Source organism: Ammospiza caudacuta, chromosome 1, assembly GCF_027887145.1.
Source record: "Ammospiza caudacuta isolate bAmmCau1 chromosome 1, bAmmCau1.pri, whole genome shotgun sequence".
NCBI classification, from domain to species: Eukaryota; Metazoa; Chordata; class Aves; order Passeriformes; family Passerellidae; genus Ammospiza; species Ammospiza caudacuta.
Window position 1 is genome coordinate 99025828 of NC_080593.1, and position 16933 is coordinate 99042760.

Here is a 16933-nt window from a genome sequence, read left to right on the forward strand (position 1 = left end):
AAAAGGCAAATATTCCTAAACTGAGAAAAGCAAAGCATATGGGAAGAGATGAGGTCAGACAAGAGGTGTTCACATCCATAGATAAGTATTTATGCTGTTGGAGGACTACCTGTCTTCATTGAATCTTGATAAAATTACCTTAAATAATAACTAAATAAAAGCTGTTATTTCTGTTCTCTTCTTTGGCACAGGATTAAATTTTTATGAAATTCTCAAGCGTCAAAGTATTGCCAATTTTTTTTTTTAATAAGGTCTAATGAAGAAATAGTAGACTGTTTCCACTATTTCCAATTAGATTTAGTTTACTTTTTCCCTTTAATTAGAGAGTAATAGGATGGTTTGTGTTGGAAGGAACCTTAAACATCGTGTGATTCCAAACCCCTGCCATAGACAGAGACATCCTTCACCAGACCAGGTGGCCCAGAACCCCATCCAACCTGGCCTTGAACATTTCTGGGGATGGGGCAACCACAATTTCTCTGGGCAGCCTGTTCCATGCCTTACCACCCTCATAATAAAGAATTGCTTCCTAATATCTAATCCAAACCTACTCTCTTCCAGTTTGAAACCATTCCGCGTTTTTCTGCACTACGCATCCTTGTAGAAAGTCCTTTTCTGTCTCCCCACCTTAGATTCTGGAAGGCTGCAAGCAGCACCCCTGAGCCCACTCTTTTCCAACACTCAACAAACTCTGTTCTCTCAGCCATGTCTTGCAGAAGAGGAGCTCCATCCCTCTGATCATGGTGGCTTGGGCTTGCTCCAACAGCTCAATGTCTTTCTCGTGTTGAGGGCCCCAGAGCTGGATGCAGCATTCCAGGGAATCTCACCAGAGCAGAGCAGGGCAGAGCAGAGGGGCAGAGTCCTCTGCCTTGCTGTGCTGCCCACACTGCTTTGGATGTAGCACATCTGGCTTGCTGGGATGCAGGAGCACATTGCTGGGTCACGTCCAGCCTCTCACCCAGCAGCAGCCCCAAGTCCTTCTCACAGGGCTGCTCTCAGTCTGTTCATCCCACAGCCTGTGTTGGTACTGGGGTTACCCTGACCCGGGTGCTCCCCTTGCACTTGGTTTTGTTAAATGTCATGAGATTTGCATTGTCCCACTTCTTGAGCTGGATATACTGGGACAAATAAGTAAAAGAGGAAGGGAGGAAGGGATTAATGAGTAAGAGAAGAAGGAAGGAGGAGAGGGAGGGAGGGAGGGAGGGAGGGAGGAAAAGGAAAGAAAGAAGGAATAAGAAACATTATGAAGGTTTACATAGAGACATATCATTACACCAACTTGGCTAAAAGGGTTAAAAAGTGAGACCAGATCAGGGACAGCTGAGCCATGATCTCTTCAATGAACACAATAACCCAAGATAGCTGTTCTGAAAGCAATGAGCTATGCATAGCACAGCAAGGCAAAGCACAAGATATTCCAAACATCTACTATTGACTGTTTAAAGAACTGAAATTTCCAAATGTCAAAAATGTTCAAATCCATGAGCATGCATTTTTGAGAGAGATACTGCTGAGGAACAATTCCTTTTGTTCTTTTTCCAAGATTATTAAAACACGTCCCAAATTGAAGGCTGAATTAGCCTCTCCTTACTTTTTAATAAATAGTTTTTTACTTATTCTGAAAAAATAATTTGAATCACAGAATATGCTGAGTTAGAAGGCCCCCACAAAGATAAGTCCAACTCCTTTTCCTGTAACAAGTGAATTTGAAAGTCTGCTACTTCAAAGAAGCTGGAATTTAAACAGAGGAAGTATTTTAAAATATTCAGTAACTGTAGCAATTACCTTGACAACTGAGACAAGCTTTCAGATATTTCACACAGGGCCAAAATTTCTATGTAACTGAAAAGATTAATGACTGATTAATCAGATTTGACAGGCTGGATTCAAAGGAATGAAACTTGAACAGAGCATTGGCACACTTGGATGCACATTTTCCCCTTTACCAAATGACAATCATGAGACAAAAAAAAAAAAAAAAAAAAAACAAGTAAAATTTCTGACCGTCTATCAACAGCAATAAAGTTAAGAAAAATATTTTAGGAAATAATAAAATGGGAGGAAAAAGGGAATTAAAGACTGGAATTTTATCTTATTACAGATTTTGGGAACAATTTGAAAGCATATTCAAGTCTGACAATAGAGCAGAAGAAAGTTAAATCAATGTCACATATATATGTATTCTGGGGTAGGGTTTACTGTGGTTATTTCATAAGGGAACTATATAAAATATTATATCACATGAATAGTGTAATTATCTTTTTACAAGGGAGAAAAATATATCTTAAAATCTGGCAGTACTTTTATAATGATAACTAAGAGAAGCCAAATTGGATAGGAGGAACAACTTACAGAAATTCTAAAAACTATTATTAATCCTTTTTCTAACAAACCAACAGCAATAAACCTGTAGTTTATTGACAATTACATAAGGAAAATTACAAAAATTAAGGAAACAAGAAATCTACTTGAGTTTCCTCTGAATTCACATAGGAGAAGCATGGAAATAAATAATTCAATGTCCATATTTTATATATATGTATGGGTTACATCAGAGGATCTATCTCAAACTGAACATTGTCATAAATCAAGGAGACAAAATGGGTCATTAAAAAGTCCTGGGATATCAGACATTAAAGAATTCAAAAAGCCTAGGAAACAGCTAACACAAGGACAATTTTTAAAATGCTTCAAGAGGATATAAAAAAGCCCAGAAAGAACTGATATTGATATTCTTAGTTACAAATAAGATAAGGCATGGGCAAATATGATTTATTGAGGAAGAATCAAAACAATTTTTATTCAAAAAATCTTAGGGTTTACTAACTTATGCCAGTTTTCTGAATGAGTCAATAAACTGACTCTGCTGGATCAGAGGTCTTGGCAGGCCTTCAAATATAATTTCACAAAGATCTTTCACAATGATTCTTAGAGAAACTTAGCTGACATAAAAAAATGCCCTTACATACAGGAATACCTAGTTTCTGAATTAGGAAAAAATAAGTGAGAAGGGAAAGAAGAGAGGAATAATTGAGCAGTTTCCATGGTGTTGGAAGATCATATCAGTGATGGTGTGAAGAAAGAGGGAACTGAATTAATTTTCTGTTTCAGTATCATGAAAATGTAAAAGTAGATGTAAGGCAAACAGTGTAAATATTTTCCTAATGTGCAGCTGAATTTACAATTTTTCATGGCAGGGCATAGCGGATGTTAAAAATTAACATGTGCTTCAAAATACTTTATAAAAATTACCAAAAAAAATTCAGTAAGAAGCATTAGAGTTGAAAAACACTGATCTCATTCTGGAAACTTCTCAGACATGAGTTGCTAAGAGCCCATGACAGTTCTCTGAGACAGTATTCCTGTGCTGCTCTTAGCAAGTATTCTGTACATACCCATTTTTAGTCAATGTCAGAAATGGGATACAGGGCTAGATGAACTTTTATTCTGATGGCCTGCAAATACTCTCATGCTACTCTGCAAAAAAAAAAAAAAAATGTAACTGGCTTTTCTAAAGCAAGCTTTTCCTACTGACTGGAAAAAACAGGGAGGGAGGTGGTGCAACAGAGTTGGGAAACTACAGAACAGTACTAAAGGTATTATCCTTAAGTGAAATAAAAGTAAAATAAAGTGAAATAAAAGTCAAATAAATATTTTTCTAAAAAGAAAGAATAAATATAAAATAGCTAATTATACACATGCATCAAAAAAATCTTATAGCTTTTCTGGTTTCCATCATCACAATAAAATGTGTAATTAAAAATATTTATAAGAACTTTGAAAAATGTATCATTACAATTTACAGACCCATTTAAGAAGTTAGAAAATTGATGATAAAATAATAAAATTAAATTAAAAATTTGAAGCATATTAATGCTTTAAAGTTATACCACTACTCAGATGCAAATGAGAGATTAATTTTTAAATCTGTTCTTGAACTTTCAGCTTTTCTTGTCAAGAATTCTGAATTTAATATCTTTGAAACTGGAAACTTGTGAGAAAAGTACAGTGCTGAGTGTTGACCTAAAACAGTTTGTAATCCAGTAATTTTTTCCCTGTCTTTTATTAAATATCAGCATCACTTGCTAGAGGAAACATATCTGTAAAGCTCTATTTTTCTTAGTTTTAGCTCTACAACTTAGACAATTTTCTAAGGAATTGAAATGAGCATTTCACCAGAAAGTAATTAGGAAAAAACCATATAATAACAACAGTACTCCATGTTGTAATTCTGACAAAATATACTGTGTTTTAGAAATCCATTTAGGGAGCAAATTGTGCAGCCTGTACTGTTTTATCATTGCAACAACCAGCCCCAGTGGTTTTTGTTGAAACAAATCTATTTCTCCACTGGATGAACAGTGCTAGATGAATGTCAAAGGGTTTAACAATATTACCATAATTACATCTCTTCTCGAGTTTTGCTCTGATGAACAGTAAAAAATAAATACAACTCAGTCCAAGAGATCTGTGACACAAAACTAGGAATTAAACATGTGGCAATTAATATAACCCTTAAGTATTTGAATTCCTCTCTTATCATCCAGGCAAATCATAAAACTCCTCCTCTGTCACTGCTCAGGCATTCAGAGACCCTGCAGACAGACCACATCTGCACACTCTGAATGTGCTCACTGTTGACAAGGAAGCAGTTTGCAGCTCCTTCCACATTTGGCCCTACTCACACCCCGGATTCAGCACAGCAGAAGTTGGTAAACAGACCAGAGCAGCAAAAGTTAACATAAACATGACAAAACATAAAGACAGGAGTCAAGATTTTCCTGCTCCTGTGGCCCTTAATCCACATGTGGCATTAGGCCATCCCAAAAACTTCAGTGCTCCAGCCATGTCTGCTCTCTGAGGGATTCGAGCAAGGACTGTCCACACCTGAAGCAGAACTTCCCACATGGTTTCCTTTAGAAATAATTAATGTGCACAAAATCACTCTGAATTAAAGCAATACGAATTCAAGCAGGGATGATGAAAGAATTTGTCTTAAAGCCACATTAAGTCTTTTAACCAAAATGTAAAGGTATGTTTATGCAGCTGCAGCAGTTTTCATTTTATCTTGCTCCATTTATTTTTCTTGACTACTTAAATTTGATTTTTCAACTGAATTTGCAAAGGCTGTTTTAATTAATAACTTGTGATACATTTCTGTGCAGCTCAGAGCAATAAGGCTGTCTCTCATCAAAAGTGTGCTACTTTAGTGGTCTAGCCTTTATTAAAAAATAAATCTGAAGTGAGTACAGTTGTGTTATAACATCTTTAGAGATGTGCAGAGACAGAGGATTTTTATCTTGGATTTTTTCTTAATTTGATTTTTCTAGATCTTAAAAAAAAGGGAATATTTGAACTTTGATTGAACTTTGATTTCTTGTTCAACTAAAAAGATAGATTTAAGGAGCAGCAATTTCATCTTATAGCCTTTACTAGTTTTGTTTTGGTTTTTTAGTTAAAGTAAGGAAGAATGTCATTCACATTGTTCCTATTCCTACACCAAAACTTTGTAACCATAAAAAATAGAGTGATACTGTTAGGAAGACTTACACAGTGATACTGTTAGGAGGACTTCATGGCTAAGGAAGACTTCAGGCTACAACAGATGAATTATTTTCTGCATATAAGAAAACCATCATTAAATGCCTCATATATTTAGAAAGAAGAAATACCCATTTCACTTCTAAGGGAGGAAAGGAAAAGGTCTAAGGGAAGGGCGACAGAGGATAATATTTCTATATTTTACAAATACAAGGAAAATCAACCTCAATGAAGTTGCATCATTAAAAGTAACTTTTGCCTGTGAAATGTGAAGAACACACCCACCTCTGACACTATGATGAGATGACCTTGACTGAATTCCAGATACCCACCCAGCTGCTCTCTCACACCTTTCCTCTACAGGACAGGAGTGGAGAGCAAGAGAGCAGGTTTCATGGATTGAGATCAAGTTACCTCACAAAAATAGACTTGCCTAGTGTAAAATTAAATATATTACCTGTTAAAAATAGAGTAGAATAGTTAAAAACAAAGAAAAAACTAAAATCTACCTTCCTTCTCACCCTTCCTCTCAGGCTCAACATCACTTCTGTACTCATTTTCTACACTACCTCTTCTGTCTATGCACAGAAGAGGAATGTTAGGATGCATTTTCTCTCTGCTTCTCCTTCCTCCTCACATGTTTCCCTGTATCAGAGTGAGGGGTGTCACTCCCATGGGATACAATCCTTCACAAACTGCTCAAGCGTGGCTTCTTCCTGCAGGCCACACAGTTCTTCAAGTACTGGCTGAGGATGGGAACTTTCCATGCAGAAAGACTTTTAAGGAAGATTATTCCAGAGTGGGTCCCGCAGGGTCTGGGATTCCTGCCAGGAGCCTGCTCCTGCACGTGCTCTCACAGGCTGCCCCTTCCTTCAGAGCACAGGGCCCAGCAGTAAGATGGCCTTCTGCTCCACCATGGACCTCCAGGGCTGCAGGGGCACAGCTGCCTCACCTGGGCCTGCACCATGGGCTGCAGGGGAATCCATCCCCTGGCTGCCAGAGCACTCCTCCCCTTCCTACTTCACGGACCTTGGTGTCTGCAGGGTTGTTTCTCTCACAATGGCTCGACTTTGGCCACTGGGTTTCCTTTGGAGCCACTTGGAGCTGCTTGTGTCTGGCATGGGGGAGCTCCTAAGCTCCTCTCACAAACCCCACAGATATATGGGTTTTTTGCTAACAACATAATAACCTTATCATACTACAGCTAGAAATCAAACTTAAAATAAAAATTATTTCATGCATCCACAAGCTCCACAGTTCAATATTCAGGTCCACTGAATATTCCATTAATTTAACATGTCCATGAATATATTCCATTAATTTAATATTTCATAGCCAGCTATTTACCATAATCATTAGAGATAATACAAAAGAATAGTGAATATTCCTCAAAATTAATTTATAAATTTGTTTCAAGGTCATATTCACAGATGAAAGAGAAAATATTTTTCCATAAACATCATGTTTTGGGTATTGATTTACACCATCAACAAGGTGGGTTTTTTTCATGCTATCCCTTCCTAGATGAACCAGTTAGATCCATTTAATATTTCTTACCATGATATCAGTCAAATAATACATCTATTAATTTAAATGGTATTTTCCATTTCAAGAAGTACAATCAATAAAACTGCACAGCAACAATGTCTGATCTGAATTGTTTCATCAATTCCGTTCATCTTGTACAACAGAACTTAACCTTTCAAAAACTGCATGGGGAAGCATTTTAAACCAACAAACTGCCAGCTAAAAATAATATTAAAGACTCATACTTTTTGAAAGAAATAATTAATATTACATTTTAGATTCAGAACTTCAATCTACATGGTTTACTACCATAAGTGGCAAGAGATTTCACAAAGTCTGTGTCCTTTGGAGGTATGTATACATATTAAAGAGAAAGATAACTGTCAGCATGAAACTGTTTAGACAAGGATATAAGGATTTAATTTCTGTGTATCAATACCATGTTTTTAGTACTACTAAAACCATTACTAAATAAAAAAATATTGCTATTGTTTGCTGATATCCTCTACAAGTACAAATCAGCCATATATCAAATAATAACACTGAATATTGTTTTAAACAACCACAATGGATGATCCAAATAATCTCACAAATGGAGGTTTTAGAAAAAAACTAGGATACTAGGCAACTACATTTTGCTTTAGGATTCATTCTATGAAAAATTAGCTGTATGTCTTGTGCTTACTTTTTGAATAAAGCCATAATCATACACATAAAGATGGACAAAGACCTTTAAATAGCTGTAGTTTCAATTTTTGCTGACCTAGACATCTAACCATCAACCACATTAGAGCAGCCATTCTTTTTTACTACTCTAACCCTGCTTATAATGTTATTTTATTTGAACTTGAAGCTACCATCCCAGAAATAAAAGGGTCTTGAACCAGAAGTCAAAGCAATTGTTTTCAGGTTATTTATAGTATTAGAGAAAATCAGAAACAGTCTAAGAATTTAGCAAAGTTCAACAAGTGACACTAGAATGTGTCTGCAAAGGAGTAGACAGGTTCCACCTAAATTGAGTTAGGATGGAATTCTTGAAAAAGGAACTCTTTCCTTTCTTAACACCTGTTTTTCATTTAATAGCAGCAGCAAGGTAAATTTTCTCATTAAGGGTTTGCCACAGCACTTTAATCCTGTTGCTCTTTAATTTTACTCATGTTGTCAATGGGTGTTTTGTGTCATTTTTAGTGGTACCACTTCCTCTCTGCAGCCAGAGGCCAGGAGCCCTGGACACAGTGAGAAGAATGCTTAGGATTCTATGCCAGACTCTGGCAAGGAGATCTGGCTGGAAATGCCTCTGAAGACTGCAAGAGAGCTTAGCCTTGGGGGAAGATGCAGGGCATGGTTCCCAGCCTAAATGGAGAAACACATCACATGCTCAGTTCACAGCTCTGGAGGGAAAATGCTCCCATCAAGGTCTTGCTGTGTCCCTCTGAGGCTGGGGCAGGCAGGAGCAATGTCCTTTCCTGTAGATGGGATCAAGAAGTTCTGTTGTTAAGCTGAAAGGGGCCAACAAGAACCTTGTGAAATTTAGCAGTGACAAAGTCCTACACCGGGGAAGGAAGAGTCCCTTGCAAAAGGACTCTTGGTGATGAATAAACATGGTGATGTTTTTTCCAAAGCAGCTGTTGCTTAGACTGGCTAGGCAATCAGTCTGCTGGTGGTGTTGGTCCATTCTTCATCTCTTGTTTTTTTTTTCCTTCATTTCCCTTTTCCCCATTCCCAGTTATTAGTTAGTCTTTATCTCAATCTGCAGGTTTTTTTCTCAATTTTGCCCCTCCAATTCTGCCTGCCAAGCCACTGCTGAGGAGTGAATGAGGCTGGGTGGGAGCTTCACTGCCAGCTGGGGTCAGGCCATCACAAACCCACTGCCCCGAGTAGGTCGTGCAGACCTGGATGTTTTTGAGACCTCACTAGACAAAACCTTGAATAACTCAATCTGACTTCGGAGCTGGTCTTGCTTTGAGCAGGAGGTAGGACTGAAGATCTCATGAGACCTATTCCAGTCTGACTTGTCCTGTGATTCCATGTTTTGCAGTTATTGTAAATGAAATATAAGGGTGCTTTGCTAATGGAGAGAGCTGATACTAACAGAGAGAGTTGATCACAGCTATTGAATAATTGTCAATGCAATTAACTGTTTTTTAAAACAAAACCAAACACATAAATGAGCCAGCACAGACCTACCAAGCAACAGAGATTTGAAATATAGTAATATGCCTAAGCAGATGAGCTTCTTTCTGGCCATATCTCCAACCTCAAGTTACTTGCATTACAAATAAATCAAGAAAGTACTGATGTGATATGGTATGATGTGATATGTATATGTTATCATAAAATAAATAGTAGTAAAGAAAAGCTAAAACCTATTGTTTGTTATGCAAAATATTTTAGACAGGTAGGCTTATATGCATGAGCTTCCATTTGCCATTGCTCAGTCATGATGGAAACAGAAAAATCTTATGATTACATTTAACAGCTATCAAGTATAAAACCTCTCTCTCAGTCTTTCCCAAGAGAAATTACCTAGTTACTAAACCCTAAATCTAGTTACTTAGATGTCATTATTCAGCAGCAAATGCACATAAATTAGATGAAATGATTTGTTATTCAGGCAAATATAAAAAAGCTACTGTTTGTCAATATACGACTCATAGCATCAGATATGTACATTTAGTGATTGATTCGTGGGTTTGCGGACCTTTTTGCTTTCTCTTTTTTGAACTTTCAGAATTTCAATGAAAGTTGGAGCCTTCTGGATTACTATTTAGTCATCAGCATTAAGAACCATAAAATAAAGGAAATATGCTCAGCTAAGGGTCTTTGAATAAATTATCAAGTCATTTTTAGCAGGACAATAAATGAACAGATCTTTGGAGGCACAAAAAAATAAGAATAGGCGCTTCTTTCAGTTCTCCCTCTCCTAAGAAGAGATTTGATGTTCAACAAGACAGGGAAATGATTTGTCTCACAGCTTGCTTTGACCTTCATCAGAACTCTGTAGCTTATGAAGCTCACTTAATCTCTGCTGTTCCTCCCAATCTTCACTTTTGCTTCCTAGTCTTGTTATACTTGTCATTTCTCCCTGCACCTTTTAAAAATGAACAGAAAATATTTCCTGTTTCTGTACCCTACAGAAATTCTACGTCACTGAGGTCCAATTGCTTAAGTCTGGGATGCAGTAAGGGCTGCTTTGTCTTGTATAATCTTTACTTTATGGACACTTTTTGACACTTTGAAATAGTAATTTTGGGTGTGAATGCTCCCCAAATAATCCAACTAAGTAATACTACAAGACTAAGTAAAAATAAGCTTATTTTCAACCAAAAGCCTACTTTGTGCATTTTAATGATCACAACTCAATTTAGGTAGTGTTGCTTTAGTTTTTTTTTCATCTCCAGAAGTTCCTGAATTTCTTTTACCTGCATTTTGAGTTTTCTGGTCTCTCCTTCCAAACTTTGTTTTTCTGCTTCTAGTCGCTCTCTCTTTCCCCATTCAGAGGCATTCTCACACCGCATTCTTTCCATCTGGGAAGGTTGAGGGTAGGAGGAAGAATCACCAAAAAAGAAAGAAAAAGAAAGAGGAATAATCTGATTAAAACCCCCTGGTTTTCACTGGGTGAGGCTAATGACTTCACCTCAGAGTAAGGATGGCACCTTAGAAAACAGCCCAAGGTGTAAGTTTTCCATGTGTCATAAAGTTAAATATTTTATTTTTAAAATAACCAAGACAGTCAATTTCTCTTCAAATGTACCTTCAAAAAAGTAAAGCGTAGATTAATTTCTATACAGTAACTGGTAACAAAATCCTATTCTTTTCCTGCTATTTCTGAAAAAACAGTATTAAAATAATAATAAAATGTTTTAAATAAAACTGAGATTGATTTTGGCTTGACAATGTCAAAGTTCACTTTTTATTCTCTAAAAGACAAAAATCAGCATGTTTTTACTTTACAATTTAGAAGGATTGCAGTGAATGGTTATTAAACTGAAGAAGTTCTAAAGTATACCTTCAGTACTACATAGAGTTATCCTCATAATCAGAGGAAAGATTTTTAAGTTTTCATGTTAATCTCTTTCCTGTGGTCATGGTTAATAGTCTTAAGAGAAATATTATCTTTTATGGCCAATGCTGTTATGTTATTTTAGGATATCTTAATGAATTTTTTCATCAAATCCTAATATAGGTCAAATTAAATATATCAACAAAAAGACACATTACTAAGTCACATAGAGTAATTATCAAAGAACTGATTTATTCTTCAGAGACAACTACATAGAGGTTTTTGTCAAGGCTGCATTAAATACTTCTCAGACTTCAAATGAAAATATTGTAAAGTGAATTTATGTTTATAACACAAACCAGGTACTTATCAGGTACTAATGGAAATTTTTCAGAAAATTATTATCGAGAAGTACTTACTGTTAACAAGTTATTATTATCTGGTTCTTAACAGGGGATTAAAAGAGATTAACATAGATTAAAAATTGTGAAAATAAAAGGTTCCAGTTCTTTTAATTGTGGTGAAAAAAAAAAGAGAATTGTGAATACATGAAATAAAAGGTCAAAATTTTAAGAGCTTTTTACAATTTTCAGTTCTGTGAGAACTAAAATCAATGGTTTGATAAAAATGGTGACTGAAAACATTGTGAGACACTTCTTCATTGCAGAAACAGGATATCTGTGCCAACAAGGCTTTAGAAAGAGCCACAGAGGTTGCTTTTTCAGTTTGATTGGTTACTTTTATTCTAAAATCAATTTCTGGCAAATAATGAAAATATTCTGAATGTTGAGCGAAGAGAATGAGTGGTTACAGCATAACCTGATCCTATGAATAGTGACAATGTCATTCTCTAGCTAAATCAAATTGCAAACTTCTCTGTTCCCACCTTATTTCTGAGTAAATAAAAACAGCTAGAAACCAAATAAAGAGTTATAAAGTTAAAGAAGCTCATTGAGATTATCAGAAGACAGTAAAAGGGATTGTTCCACTCTGCTCTGTATTGGTGTTGCCTGGCCTTGAGCACTGTCTGCAGTTTTGGGCACAGGTCATCAAAGTATTTGAGTGGGTCCAGAGTGATAGACGACAAGTTGCCAACTCCAACACACAAGTAAATGTTTGATGCTCACATGTTCCCAATGAGGTCTTTAGAACCTATCCATGGAATTTCTGTACAATAGTTGGAAATTAAGGAATCACATACCCCTATTTAGCAGCAAATATTATTTCTTCCCCATCAAAGTTATGCAAATGGTTTGAATACTTTCTACTGGACTACAATCACAAGCCTCATATTTTTCCCTAAATAAATATGCAGGCATATTTATTGTTACAAGTATCCATGAAAGTTCCAGAACATGAAAAACCCTGTCTTCTTGCAAAGTGCCTGCCAAAATACACAGCTGAAATTCTAAGTCTGAGATTTCACCTTTTCACAGTGTTGACACTAATCAATACAAATTCATTTTTGTCAAACATCAAATAGAGAGAAATCACAAAACCATCCGAGATTGAATTTCATCAAGAAATTAAGCAGAAGATGACTATCACATGAAGATCTGATGTCAAAGATAAATTTATTTACCTATATCTTTACATTTTTAATTCATTGCAGCCAAGACATAACTATGATAAATTTACATATTTAACAGCCCTGATTTCAGCTGGGATTGGAGTTCATTTTCTTCCTAGTAGCTGGTACAGTGCTATGTTCTGAATTTAGTATGAGAATAATGGTGATAACAGAGGGAAATTTCCATTGTTACTGAGCAGTGTTTACACTGAGTTCAGGCATTTTAATCTTCTTATACTGCCCTGTGAGCAAGGAGGCTTGGGCTGCGCAAGAATCTGGGAGTGGACAGCTAAACCAAAGCAGCCACAGGGACATTACATTCTATACAGTGCTCTTGTGTGAAACTCCAAATTCTGATTTATAAAGAAAAGTGAAAGCTTAAGAAAAAATTTGCGACATGTGAAAAAATCTTGAGATCTTTATTTTTCCCTAAAAATGCGAATATTTTCTCTCCATAAAATATCTGTGCAGACTTACACTGAATTTTACTTTTAATAGCAAGACCAGAATAATGGTGGAAGCATAGAATGAGGTCAAGGTAGTGCGAATGAAGTGGATAATTGCAAAGGTGAGTGGTGGAAATGAAGTACAGAGTACTGACCTTTTGAAACTGGATAATTACATCTTAGAGCTAACCCACACCATTTCATGAATAACATGAAAGGCAGAACCATGAAAAAAACAGACACAGAAAAAGGAACTCCACCTTGTACAGTTCATTAAAGGAAAATCTTAATGCTTTTGTTAAGTTTAAGGCAATATAACAGTGGCTGAGGCTCCAAAAGTTTTATTGAAACAAGATTTTTGTCCTTCCCCTTAGTTAAGAAAAGATAGAGTAGGATGAAGGGCAACAATTAAGGTGCAATGAATGCAAAAAGAAAGATGATGAAGATGAAATCTAGCAGTCATCACAATTTCAGACAGTAAACAGAAGAAATTCCATGCACCCTTCTGCTTTTTTTTTTTTTTTTTTTTTTTTTAGTGCAAAGATTTGTTAGCTTTCTATAAAACTTGGAAAAGGTCAGAAAATGTATTTAGAGAACTGTGATCTTCACCTTTTTAAAAGAAGCTTTTAAAATAGAGTTAGACAGAACACAAGCATTATGTTTAAAAAAAAACCTGTAGTTTTGATCTTATCTGACTTGACAATGATGTCAGAAATAAAAAACTGCCAATCCAACCAGAAAATCTCCCTGTCAAATGTTTATTCTACAAAACTGTCATTTTATTTACCAAAGGCACGATCTGTGAAAGATAATCTGCATATCTCAAATAAAAACTGATTTGACTGAGGATAGAAGAGTTTTATTTTTTTCCTTTTTTAAATTTCCAATCTGAATCTTACACAACCACAGCAAATCATTAGCTTCTAGTGCTATCTGACTTTATACTGAGAGCCTACAGGCAAGTTGAATGAGGCCTACAGACTTGTGACCCAGAGAGGGAAGAATTCCTCTTTAAAATAGAGATCTCGGGCAGCCTCACTCAAGTGCAAATGTAAAACATCTGCTTCAGTTTGTGCAGGTCAAAAATTAAAATTTTAAACCAATTTTTTTTTTTTTTTTGTCCTTAAAATGACGATGCAGGGCTTTTTTCATGTTGTAAAGCAAGATAAATGAACACATATTTTCAGGATCCTTGATATCTTCACTGTATTGTGCATGGAGGTAATTTCCATTCATCTATGCTGCAAATTATCCTACAGAATTTAAGCAAGAGGTATATTACACTGAAAATTTAATAACCCACAGGTTGATTATGAATTAAGGACCATGACACCCTCCTAATAAAGAAAGCCTATTGAAATAACCATAAATCTTCATAAAGTCACAAGTGAGTTTGATTCTTACAGATTTCTTCCCCATAGTTACTCAGAAAACTCAGCACAAGAGGCAAATATTTCTTTTCTGTAACTCAGACAGGAATATTGTCTCTCAAAAAATGTCATATCCAGCAGTCTTTTCAGAGCCAACAACTCAAAAATTGTGCAGTTTTACCAACCATCTTTCAAATTATTGCACAGCGATAAGAAATGCAAGGACAGAGAATCCATGCTTTCACAGTAGTAATTTATGAGATGTCATCAACTTCCGAAGTATGGAATGTGCTTCAGCTGCTAGAAGGAATGGCAAACATGCATCCTTAAATATGGCATCTAGGTAGATTGGATCAATGAGTTGAAAGCAAGCTCTGCTTAAAGATCTAGCAAACATCAAGCAGAAGCCTCACAGTCCTTCATTGAATTCATTGTGAAATGTCATTACAATTTGTAACATAGTTGTACAGGGTCTGAAGATATTTTATCAATGGTTTAAAAGGAATGGTATCAAGTGCTTAAAGAGAGTCTCTCAGCACAACTGGGAGAAAAAACTTCTGGGTTGCAGGATCAGGAAAAAACTCATGCAGCCAGAAGCATCATCAAAGAGTTACGCAAGAGAGGAAAACAGCTATGTTGATGAATCTGGTTCTCTTAAATCACTTCCAGTTTTAGTTCAGCTGTATCTACGGAACTTGGAAGTTACACCACGGTTCCACTCCACTGCTCACTTCTCTTTGAGAAAGGTGTAAGAGGAAGATGGATTTCACATAGCAAGACAATTATGTGCAACTGGATAGAAAACAATTCCAAGAATTTTTGCTACTTGCAAAATAACCCCTATTTTGTTGGGGTAAAGGGGACGTAGTCTGGTTTTTCTTTTTTTAAAAATTATTTTCTATTTTTTTTTAATTTTATTTTGAGATTTCTACTCCTAGAAGTCTGTAAGAACATGAGGAAAACTGCCAAAGCTCCTAAGGTCCTAAACAAAACTCATCAGGTTTCCTGTTTCCAAGATCAGGACTGTTGTATGCAGGTGTGATGTTTGCTGGCAAGGAAAATTATTACTTAGCATATGTGACACTGGGCAATTTTGCAATGAATTATTTCCAATAGGTCTGTCATTTTCTAGAATTCTTTTATTTTTTCACCTGAAACGTGCAATCAAAGACTACTAGAATCCATAGCACTCTTTCCACAAGAAAGACAAATGTTTGCTACCATTTCATTTGACAAATGCTTCAAAACAGTAAAAAAAATTTACTGCTTTTTTTCCTATTGTATGCAAGTCTGCCAAGAACACCATTTAGTCCATCAGCAACTATGCTGAAAGCTTGATAAATGTTATTGTGCCTGACAATATCTTGAGACACCAAGCCCTGCAAGAAATGGAACTTTTTAATGAATGCTTATATTCATAACAATGCCTAGCACCAGCAGATTTAGTAATCAAATATTTCTTCCTCCTGGTTCTACTCAAATGCTTAAGTCTGCTGCAAGATGATATCATTGCACTATGCTGACATCAAATGCAAAGTTGCTGATTTACCAGTATTTTTTTTTCCTCTCCCCTTGTCTGCACACAGAGAAAACTCTTTTGTGTGTATGATTAGTTTAAAAGAAGTGATTTATGCAGGAATAGAAGTTGTCCATAGATACATAAAAATGTTTAAGCATGAAAATTTACAACAATCAGAAATAATATATGAAGAGGGACGTAAATAAGTTCAAGAATAGGAACATGGTCAGATGGAGAAAATTACCTTTGATCTTACAGATTTTTCTTTCCATCTGAATCTGACACTGCTTTCATCCATTTCTTGTGAGTTCAATTTCATACAGACTATGTATTACATTAAAATTAACACCTCCTGTTCAAGAGAATCTACTATTTTTTCAAGGAAAACAAATTTTCTATCAACATCTATCATAAAAAATTATCCATAATGCCTATTTAAAATTCTACTTTCACCAATTATTTGTAAATCATTGAATACTAGTGAGGAACTACCTTTACCTATCTAAATATTTGAAATCAGTAACACATCATGCACTCATTTTTGCCTTAAAATTATGAAGAGTTTTTGCATTTTGATCTCATTTTAAACAAGAAATACTTACATTTTTCATCTGGAAAAACTAAAAAGATGACTAAACAAATACTGGAAGTTTCTTTCAGTATCACAGAATGGACAAGGTAGGAAAGACCACAGTGGGCCATCTGGGCCAACATGCCTGCTCAAGCAGGGTATGCTAACCTTCCTCATTGTAATCCCAGTTCATAACAAGATTGAGACTAGAGCAATGTCCAAACAATAAGTGTCTACCAAGAGGTACAGTGCTGCTTATTTAGTCAACATTTTCATGCGTGAAAAATAATTTTGAAAATTATATAGGAAAAAAATTAAAACTAGAATGGACTGCTATGATGAAGATATAAGAACACATGCTATAAATAAAGAATCTGATATCTATA

The 16933-nt window shown here is 35.7% G+C and overlaps 1 protein-coding gene across 2 annotated transcripts in view; it reads right to left on the bottom strand.

Moving 5' to 3' along the window:
* CCDC102B (coiled-coil domain containing 102B) overlaps nucleotides 1-16933 on the bottom strand; it is a 129581-nt gene that overhangs the window by 92340 nt on the left and 20308 nt on the right. Inside the window, exon 4 of one of the 2 annotated variants that reach the window (XM_058812997.1) lies at nucleotides 10491-10595. The exons of the other annotated variant lie outside the window; for it this stretch is intronic. Coding sequence (XP_058668980.1) covers nucleotides 10491-10595 — 105 coding nt within the window. The remainder of the gene's footprint in view (nucleotides 1-10490; nucleotides 10596-16933) is intronic. 2 annotated transcript variants of the gene reach the window in all.